The sequence below is a fragment of the Colias croceus genome, chromosome 10 (assembly GCF_905220415.1).
Source record: "Colias croceus chromosome 10, ilColCroc2.1".
NCBI classification, from domain to species: domain Eukaryota; kingdom Metazoa; phylum Arthropoda; class Insecta; order Lepidoptera; family Pieridae; genus Colias; species Colias croceus.
This window is the reverse complement of record NC_059546.1, coordinates 5,096,864-5,108,004: the sequence shown is the minus strand read 5'-3', so window position 1 is coordinate 5,108,004 and position 11,141 is coordinate 5,096,864. Positions and strand designations below refer to the sequence as shown.

Genomic DNA, 11,141 nt, shown 5'->3' with positions numbered 1-11,141 from the left:
CGCGCAAAACGAATGCGTAAATCCTTGGGCAACGACCGCTCCTTTTACGATAGGAAAAGTTAAAAGTATCCGAATTTAACAAAACTGACCCAAAAATATAACTACTAATGATATGGTAATTTAAAACAGTGGGCAGGATCTACTACAATCATATTCTTAATTAAAAATAAAATTTATGGATTTTTTATTCAAAACTAGCTTTCCACCCGCGGCTTCGCCCGCGCAGTCAAAGAAAAACCCGCATAGTTCCCGTTCCCGTAGGATTTCCGTGATAAAACCTATGTCCCGGGGTAAAAAGTAGCCTATGTCCTTTCTCGGGTATCAAAATATCTCTTTACCAAATTTCATGCAAATTGGTTCAGTAGTTAAGGCGTGATTAAGTAACAGACAGACAGACAGAGTTACTTTCGCATTTATGATATTAGTATGGATAAATGTAAACGTGAAAGTTATTCTGTCTTGCCTAAAATCCTAACGCGTATCATAGTTCGGAAGAATTAGGATACGCGTCTTACTTACGTGGCGAGAATAAGAAATTTAAAATCAGGTTGTCGAATGGAGCAATAGAGCTAACTAACGAGAAATGTAACTAACCACTAATCATAATTTTAGAAAATATATAATACAGCCCCAAGTTTGCCCTGTGGTTTCACACACAGTATAATATTAAAGGGCGAAAAAAACGATAATGGGTGTAGTAGGTACTAATGGTTTACGTAGTGCAGGCAACGGAAGTTATATCGGAAGGAAAATAAAATATTTCCCATTTAGCATAACATCCGTCTTTGTCGTATCGTGTTCAACCGAACAAACAATAAAACAGACTCTTCAGCTTAATACATATTATTATGATATAAGTATATAGATTTAGCATCACTATACTCATTGCATAGTATAAAAAAAAGTCGCTTTCTCTGTCCCTATGTAGGTACCTACCTATGTATGTTTAAATCTTTAAAACAACGCAACGGATTTTGATGCGGTTTTTTTTTTTGAGATAGAGTGGTTCTGGAGGAAGGTTTTAGTATATAATTTATTAGGTTTTAGACATAGCGGGCGTAGTCACGGGCAGAAAGCTAGTACAATATAGCCTTTGAACAATTCATCATTGTTGCCAGATTAGGTACCTAATACATAAATAAAAAATTTAATAGAGACCTAATAAGAAATATTACAAGCTCACCAGCATATTATCAGCTGTTTGGCGTTCCAACTAAATGTGTCTACTTTTAATAATAAAGTTACAAATTAGGATAAAGATGATTAAACAAGTCTTTTATTATGTAAAGCTCTAAGAAAAGATTTGAGACCATCGCTGATACCCAAAAAAGGATGTCATGTTGCGTTACGTCCTAAAATTTATTGTTGACTGAAATTGGAAAGTTTTCGCAACTCATAATTTAATTTTTTAAAACGTTTTAGCTTGACCTAGACCTATTATCTAAATATTAATTCAAGTAGAAATCGTTTCATTTTTTGAAATATAATAATTGAAAATATTTGCGGGTATCTTGTCATTCCCATTTTTGTTTGTAAGTGTAAAATTATATACTAGGGCCTAGGTAATGGAGGATAGAAATAAGGAGGACTAACTCAGTGTATTAAAAAGTGTCAGCTGAGAGGCAGCAAATTAAGGTGGCGCCATAGTAGCAAGTGGAAAGATTTTAAAAATAGCGCCATAAATTAATAGACTTAGATACTAAATAAAAAAAGACGTGTGGCACTCGGGGACTGCCGCGGTAAAGCTATTGCATAGCATGCCTTCAAGCCACACCTCCGAGCCCGTCGGAGTGGGGAGCGTGAGGTTTTTTCGTTACGGAATTTCTCGAATTGGTCCCCGCGCTCAAGGCCCGCGATAGAAGCTATGCAATAGCTTAAAATAAAAAAAGGAAAGAAAGACTTAAATATTTTTATCTCTTTGGATTTATAACAATAAATAAATAATAATAATAAAATAACGACGTGTGGTACTCGGGGACTGCCGTGCCGCGGTAAAGCTATTGCATGCTATGCCTTCAGGCTTCAAGCCACACCTCCGCCCGTCGGAGTGGGGAGCGTCAGGTTTTTTCGTTACGGAATTTCTCGATTCGGTCCCCGCGCTCAGGGCCCGCGATAGAAGCTATGCAATAGCTTAAAATCTATCTAAAAAGTTTATAAAAGTCTACAACTGCTAATTTAATATCCATTTCCTGCTACGCTAGCGCTATTTTGGTGGGTTAGTGAACTATAATTTGCTGTTTACAGATGGACACTTTTTCAACTAGTCTCCCATACAAGATGGTCCTCCTTAGAGCGTTTTCACATTGTCCGGTCCGATATCGGATATCGGAAGCCGATAGCCGATATCCGATATCGGACACAATTTGCCCTTTCACATTATCCGATAATATCGTCCCGATATCATGAGTGTTGCCAGAAACTGGAAAAGTAGATATATGGAGAATTAAAAAAAACAGTGGATGCATTTATGTTACAAAAAATAAACTTTATTTTAAATTAAATAAATAGTAATAAATAAACTATGTTTTTCAAACCGGTTTAATCTGCTGACTGCGGAGTTTGGATTTGTACCCTCTGCAGAGTCAGAATCTAGTTTCAATATTCAATTTCATTGTGAGGCTTGTTTTTTTTATATGCTGTTTTTCTTTTTTTAATAATAGAACATGTTGTGTGGTCGTAGTGAATTTTAGAACTTTTTTATATTAAATCATCTACGACTGTTATGTTCCTATACAAATAAAATAAAATAAAATTCAACTCAGTATTAAAGCGACGAAACTGGCAAATATAAATTCAAATTACATTTACAAATGTAGGTGCTGTTATCTACCACAGAACAGTAAATTATCTACGTAGTACCACAGACTAATAATAATATAGCCATATATATAATCTAAGCATACGAGCCATGACAACCAAAATAGTAAACAAGCCAAACAAGCTCAAAAGTCGCCGCGCGTTCTTGACAAAATGTAAGGTCGCCGCATTCTAATTCTGAAATTTTAGAGAAAACTCAAGAGAAAACTAAACAAAATTGCCGTATTGTAAATTTTCTTTTCAATAAAAAGAGTTTGATTTAAAAAAATTCAACTGATAGTTCGTAGTTGTACATACAGTAAAAATAACTACAAAAAAGAAACCGACTTCAAAAACAGCTGCAAAAGTAAAATACCTCTATAAAAAAGATTTGATATTATTAATTACTTAATATTATTTAGATGTGCTATTTATTATACAGGTTTGATATCGGCGCTAAAACAAAGCACTAAATCTGTGACTCAATGACAACAATACAATAAACAGCTTACAGCACAACAGGCACAACAGTAGTCCAAGTAGGAGGAGGAGCGAGGCAGAATGAGTAAATAAAGAGAAAAGACACTAATATTTCGAAGATACGGTTGAATTTAAGAACGCAATATATTTTTGTTTACTTCAGTTCAGCCAATTGCCGTATATTATAGGACGGTATTAAAATAGCTCCCGTAAAAATAGTATTTTTAATGCCTTTAAATACTTAAATGAATGTTCTTAATAAAAAGGTTTAAAGTAAATGAAAGGATTTTTTTTTACATTTAGCGCCTAGAAATGACTGAAAATACACAAACTAGTGCTTTTTTTGCTGTTGGTATACTACCTTTTCGAAAATTGAGTTGGTAACACTGAACATTATCGTCCGATAGTTCACGGGAATATCGGTGTTGGCTCCGATATCCGATATCGGACCGGACAATGTGAAAGACAGGTACCTAAATCATACATTTTACTTAGCCTCCGATATCGGATATCGGCTATCGGCGCCCGATATCCGATATCGGACCGGACAATGTGAAAACGCTCTTACTCTCCATAGCCTAGGTACATCTTTAGGTAGGTACATATTATAAATCAAAATTATCCAACACCTGTCTATCATTCTGTCTGACTGTTCGCAACACAGTTCGCAATAAGCCCAAAATTTTCAGCGACTTTTTTTTCAGCTCTACTTTAACCTACTTGGTAGGTAGGTAAGTGGTAAGCTACTTGAAACTGTGAAAAGTATTTCTTAAAACACTCAAGAACTAAGTGTATTGAAATTATGCAAAAATTATTTAACCCTTATTTTAAGTGAGTGAGTGTGACGGACAAACATTTAAAATCAGTTGTGTTAGCTTTTTATTTCATTAATTTCACCAATCAGCAATGGACTATTTATTTTTCTGTAATTTTGCAATATCCGCCAAACCGGAGATGGCTTTTCCCAGCAGTTGGCTGTTGTCTTTGAGTAGACTATTAGTAGGTCTATATGTCTATGTCGGGGCCATATCGTAGATTTGCTCATAATTTCATGAAAATGATTGATCATTTCACGAAATGGTCGGATTTCATGAAATGACCAACATAGTTTGATCAGATCGTTAAATCGTCAACGTTTCACGATTTGGTCATCCAGATTTGGCCAGATCGTAAAAAATATTGAGAGTCCATAAAACATTAAAAATATCTGAATATTTTAAGAGCTTGTTTATTTTCAATCAAGTTAGTGCCACGATAGCGGCTTATAAAAAAGCTCATCTTTTCAAAAAAAGCTGCAGTTCCACATGCAATTCATATTTATTTATGTATTATGTGTTAATAGTGGATGTCGTGTGACTGGATTTTTTTGTGAAATTTGAGCAAAATTTGAGTAAAATGAATCGTAGGACAGATGTGACATTGTCACTGTCAGAAATATAAAATATTCTCAATTCCAAATGGAAGGGATATAGTATTTTGTTTATTGATTTTGCACATTTATTTTATTTTATGAATTAAAATGGCAAAAAAGCAAGGAAAAGTTTACTTAGGATATGAGGAAGAAATAATTAGTGATAAAAATCGAACGCTTCTAAATTTTACAGTCAATAAAATCGGCGGATTACCAGTAAGTACCGCATTGTTGCCTAGATATTCGATTTTTTAAATTAGTCTTACCAAACTTACCCGAAATACTTACATCTCTTTACCACTAAAATAAATTGTAATATTTATAAAAAATTAAATTAAAATAAGCATCTAGTCTTATAAATGAGACTGAAATTTAAACTTTGTTTTTGTGTTTAGATTCGAGTAAATTGGTACATTTTGGTCGAAGTATTAAAGTAATTTGTTCATTCAATCAATGATTTAATTTTATATTTAGATATAAATCTTTATTCATTATTTGACACTTTTATTTTTAGGATTGGCCTCCAATAGAGAACCTGCAATATCCATCCAAATGTCCAATATGCAGCTTGCATAGATTGCTAATAGTGCAATGTTATGCTCCTCTCGAAAATTCTGTGTATCATCGAACACTATACATTTTTGCTTGTATAAACACTAATTGCTGGAACCAGTCAGAAAGGTAATGTTTATTTTTGGGGTTTTTAATTTTAAATAAGCATTTAAATATTTTTAATTACATTATTTAGTTGCTGACTGCTGACATTTGTGGGCCACCACAATTAGACAATATTGTTTAAAAATTGAAGTAAGTAACCTGCCACAGCAAAATGTATTAAGGCTATACTGAAAGTAATTTTTTCTACATAAACTAAAACATTTTTTTACATTTAAAATTATTGTTCTTGCTACAGATCAGAGCATGATATGTGCTTTTTACTGCCCATAAACATTGCAATTGGAAAGGGCATTGCAATAGTTTTCTTAAAAATGAAAGAAGGAAATAAAGGCAATCTTTTATTTCCTACTTAGGATTAGCTTTTCCCTAAAAAGATCTTAACATTAAACCAAATTATAATGTTTTCAGTTGGGCATGTATTAGGTGCCAAGTAAAAGATGATCCCTCTAAAAGTAGCGCTGTTGTTGCCATGCCGAGTGCAGACACCAATTTAAGCTGGTGTACAGGATCTGACGATTGGGATGAAAATGACAATGGAGATTCTGCAAATGGAAATTTAATGAGTGTTGATAATGCTGTTAATCCTAATATACAGAGGTTTGTTATAATTTTTTGAGTTAACTAGCAGAATTTTATAATAATTAAAAACACTAATACAAAACATTAATCAATAATTGGTTTACAGGAACTCTGATGATGACGAAAGCAATTCTTATGATATAGAAGCAGTTGAACAAGCTTTGGGACACATGCAAGTTATAGATGCCCACAATGCTAACATGTCTCCAATGCAAGGTATTTTAATAAACTATTTTGAATGTGCTTTTAAATTGGCTAATTATAAGTTAAAAAAATATTGACTACTGGTTTTAAGATTTGTAATCAACTTAGGATTTTCATCCCAACTCCCATTTTCTTGACTTGTAACTTGTAATATTTTAACAAAGATGACCTTATGATCAAGGCTTCTCAAAATATTGTTTGCTTATTGTTTCGAATAATGAATAAGAGATTTGTTTTAAATTTTATTTTATTTTCCAGGTGCTGTTGGCGATATTGGTGTGCCAATGCCAGCAGCCGAACTTGAAGGTGGAGATGAACCAGGACTGGTTACTGCGGAGACTCCCACAGCCCCTACTAGTAATGTTGAGGCTCTGCTTCATCAGGTACTTTTATTATAATTTCATAAATACAAAATTTTATCACTTGTTTGCAAAATATAAACATTATAACTCCTTTTTGTGCAGTTGTGTAAAATTTTAATATTTATTTCTCATCTCATTTCAAATTATAGCTAGAAGTAGTCCGTCACTAAGAAAGTCGTAAAAATTTACGACCTTTTAAGCGACGAGTTTTTAAATTCAACTCTATCACTAAGTTTATAAAGATTAAATTTGTATTTCTTTCCAAGATAGTCTCGTGGGGAGTGCGGTTCAATATCGCATTCTAAATTCAACTTTATCGCTTAGTTCATAAAGATAAAATTTGTATTTCTTTTCAAAATCGTCTCGTGGGGAGTGCGGTTCAATATCACTACACTTTAGTTGTTATGTTCAAAAGTTAACTACATAGTATATTCTGTTCCATGTGTTAGATCTGGTAAGTAATATAATACTGACAGGACTATTAGATAGGATATTAGATATCCTTCAAAATCTTCATATTGACTAATTTTTTTTTTTTTAATTATTTCAGACAGCTGAGCTCCCTGCAGATCTGCGAAATCGTCTTATGTTGAGTCCATTACAATTCTTGCCCAGATACATTTATGTTGAGGAGGAATGGAAGAAATCTGCATGCAATGATGAAAAAGTTAATGATCTTTTGAATAAATATACAAAAGAAAGTGGTATGTGAAATGTGAATTATATTGGATATTAATTTTTTTATGATAAAACATTTCACATAATGCTGTTTCCCCAATATTCCAACTTATTATTTTATCTTAATCAGCTCAGTTAGTTAACATTGTTTTCTATTTTTAGAAATTGAAGCAAATATCAATGCAGATAGATTAGGAGGTGGTGGCGACGACGAACCATACGAGGAGGCAACACCTTTACATGGAGATAAATTGTTTCACGCCTTCCTTACTCGTCTACAGAATAATCCTGGACAAATTCTTAGGTATGAATATTTTTGTACATACTTTCAGTGTGATTAAATTATATTTATATAAAATACTTGCTATCTTATTCTCGTTAAATGATACCAGAAAAAAGAAAAGCAGCTCAGGAGTGTTGTGGCTTTTTAAAATTCGTTACATTATTTTTGGCTTTTGCAATACTAACAAACCACAACAAAGATTCAACATTTTCTTTATCTAATATTATTAAATAACCCAATGTTTTATAACAAACAGGTACAGTCGTGATGAGCCACCTTTACTCGGGGCGCCATTGCCCCTCATCGAAGGTCCGGGATGTCGTGCACCAACAGTTTGCATGAGATGTGGTTCAAGGCTCATTTGTGAACTACAACTGGTTCCAGCATTTGCAGAAAATTTACAAATACTTCCCGGAAATGTATCTCTATCTCATCTGCATTTCCTATCTGTTCTCGTCTTCACCTGCTCGCAAAGTTGCTGGCAGCCAAATGATACATTTGTTCAAGAAACTATTGTCTTCCAACCAGAAGTTATATAATGCTTTATTATAGTATAAAATTAATCTTAACTTTCCAGTTTTACAAATGTAGCGGCTAGATTTGCCTTGTAGCACTTTTAAGATAGATTTACAATGGCACTTTCAATTTACTCAATTACAATTACAATTTCTTCCTGATTATGTGAGTTATATTTGCATTTAATAGATCATGTTACCTATAGGTATATCAGGAAAATATATATTTTTTTTTTTTTGTTATAATTTCTTAATGATCTCAAAAATGTGAATACAAATATTAATTATTCTTGTACCATATATTTTGTTATAAGTAAAAAGGTGTATGTTATTTTTTAGAATTATTGTTAATTTTAATATTGTATTAACATTAAGTTATCAATTTGATAACTATGAAATATTTCAATAGAATAAACATTCAATTGATGACATCTAAGATTTAAACGCAACAAATAAACTGGTTTAAAACCGTTTTATTCCTGTATTGGGTTGTAAAGGGACAATTTAGACATAATAAGTAATAAATATAAATATTGTTTCTTTGGAATGAACTTGAAAAAATCGTTTACAATTACTCCAGTGCCTGTTATTAGTTTAAACTAGATTTTTACATTACGAAAATACTAAACTTAGGTTTGCTTAAGAAAATGCAATACAATTTCAATAAATAGAATGCGATAAATTTAAGAATTTTAAATAACATCACTTGCACAACAATCGCTATATAGTAAGTTTCGAATTTTTCGTATGTATATCTGTGATTCTAAAGTAAATAGTAAATACCAACGTCTATAGTTCCATTCAATGTTAATGACTGCTCGGAACTGCACCGTTGCTCGAAAGGTGACGATTGTGTGATATTCCAAGTTGCCATTAAGTTTGCATCTGAGTTATGTTCAGATTAGATACTAGTATATTTTATCTGTAGAAGTTGAATGTTGTAACTTGTATCTTTATTTACCTATATAAGGAGTCCATTTGAAACCTGCCAAATAACGTGTATTGTGTAGAATGTTAAAATATAACAATAAATTAAAACTTTACATGTGTTTTATTGTTTATAGAACATAACTTTTTAAGGACACCTAGGTACGAGCTTAACCTAATCTAAGTTTATTGGTCCATGGTCCAATAAATAAAATGAAAGCCGTTTTCCTTGGTCACGACATCACGCGCGAACGGCTGAACCGAATTCTATAATTCTTTTTTTTTAATATTCCTTGAAGTACAAGGATGGTTCTTATGAAGAGAAAAGGTAAACATGAAGCCGGGGCGGACCGTTGGTTAGATATAATAAATCATATATTGAGTCAGATAGGTAACGTTAAGACCCACATACATAGGGAGTGATGGCTCCTAGCTTCAAATTTCAATATTGCAACATTGCAACCTTTTTGTACCTATATTCATGGACGTATAAAAAAGACGGACGCCGTTTATCAAACAAAGCGTTCGTCGTAGTCAGTCGTAGTCACGTCCTGTGGTCACGTCGTAGTCATAAACGTACCGTTTTCGGACATAGTATCACTCATGATAGTACTAGTGTACTAGCATAGCTACTATTATGTATTCTGTGGTAGGTACTAGTATGTCCGAAATAGAATCGTAAAGGAGTCCCCTAGGCGCGGCGTTGTCGGTGCCTAAAATAATGTTTACCACTTACCAATACACTTATATACTTTACAAATAGCTGTCTATAGTGCTGTAGAAAAAACCGCTTGGACCTGTGGCTTGGACCGTGACCATGTGAAGTGTGAATTGCTTTAACACATTTATATGTATATTTAAGTATTTCAATACAATATAATATATTCATAATTGTTCGACTTCTAGACTTTAAATATAGAAATTAATGCTGTTTATTATTCTCCTACAATCTGAAAGCCTACTTCTAGATTAATGTTCATGGTTATGTGGCAAGCACTAATTCGCTCCCCAAATCAAGGTACAAGTCCGAGACGGGCCGCAGACCGCAAACTGTGGCAAACTGCAAGCGACACCACTTGTTTCTATGAACATCTATGAAATTGATTCTAAGCGCGGCGACACTGCTGCCTGCAGACGCGACGCGCAACGATTCATACTGAAGATTCATAGATGTTCATAGAAACAAGTGTTGTCGCTTGCAGTTTGCTGTTGCAGTTTGCGGTCTGCGGCCCGTCTCGGACTTGTACCTTCAAGACCACAATAATTATTCTGAAAATAAGCTATTTACGAGGAATAATTTGATGTGACGACATATTATTTTGTTATCTATGATTCTCGAACGGTATCGACTATCGAAATATGAAAAATCAACATGGCAACCCTGAACCCTCCTCTATAATAAAATCGTGGTTTGGTAAAGAGTGCATGGAATTTTTAATCAAATTGTGATTTTTGCGTTGCGTACGTGGTTTTACATAGTTTGATCGATTATTATAGCCATATAGTGCAAAATTTTATACCAAAATATAACCAATTGAAGATGGCCGGTGAAACTCCAGTTCCTCCTCAAGTCCTGTGGGCACAATGGCGAGAAGACGTATTTCTCACATTTAGCGTTGAATCCAAAGACCCGACTATTAAAATAGAAAAGGATTCAGTTTATTTTAAAGGTGTAAGTGCGCCTGACAAGAAAAATTATGAGGTGACAATACCATTATACGATATGGTCGTGCCAGAGGTTAGCGGTTTTGTTAATAAAGGCCGGTGTATAGAAATGGTTCTTCGTAAAGAAAAAAAAGATGCTTCATTTTGGCCTTCTCTAACTAAAGATAAGAAGAAGCCTCATTACCTTAAAATAGATTTTAATAAGTGGAAAGATGAAGATGATGAAATTGAAGGTGAGGGAGAAGGAAACTTTAACTTCGATGATATGATCCGATCAATGCAAGGAGGCGCAGGAGATAAAAATGAAAAAATCTCATTTGATAATTTAGAAAGCGATTCGGATGATGAAAATCTACCTGATTTGGAATGAGAACGTCTTTAGTGCTAATAAAATACAGTGCAGTACTTTATGTATAAGGTTTTTACAGTTATAATAAAATCTTTTTATTAAATATAATGTTTTATTGCGGAAACTTCAGTAATGGAATGATATTTCTGACTTCTTAATGAATTACAATAATTGATTTAACGTACAATATCACAAATAACTATGTATCTTTTCC

General features: G+C 33.3%; 2 protein-coding genes across 2 annotated transcripts; both read left to right on the top strand.

Annotated features, from left to right (window-relative positions):
• Nucleotides 1-4,670: 4,670 nt before the first annotated feature.
• Nucleotides 4,671-9,027, top strand: LOC123695155 (programmed cell death protein 2-like). Its single transcript, XM_045640900.1, has 8 exons — nt 4,671-4,903; nt 5,202-5,368; nt 5,774-5,962; nt 6,051-6,160; nt 6,407-6,531; nt 7,061-7,214; nt 7,351-7,492; nt 7,728-9,027. The coding sequence occupies exons 1-8, from the start codon at nt 4,796-4,798 to the stop codon at nt 8,008-8,010; spliced, it is 1,278 nt and encodes a 425-aa protein (XP_045496856.1). The 5' UTR covers nt 4,671-4,795; the 3' UTR covers nt 8,011-9,027.
• Nucleotides 9,028-10,267: 1,240 nt separating this feature from the next.
• LOC123695156 (uncharacterized protein CG16817-like) lies at nt 10,268-11,030 on the top strand. The gene has a single exon (XM_045640901.1). The coding sequence runs from the start codon at nt 10,454-10,456 to the stop codon at nt 10,946-10,948; it is 495 nt and encodes a 164-aa protein (XP_045496857.1). The 5' UTR covers nt 10,268-10,453; the 3' UTR covers nt 10,949-11,030.
• The last annotated feature ends 111 nt before the right edge of the window (nt 11,031-11,141 follow it).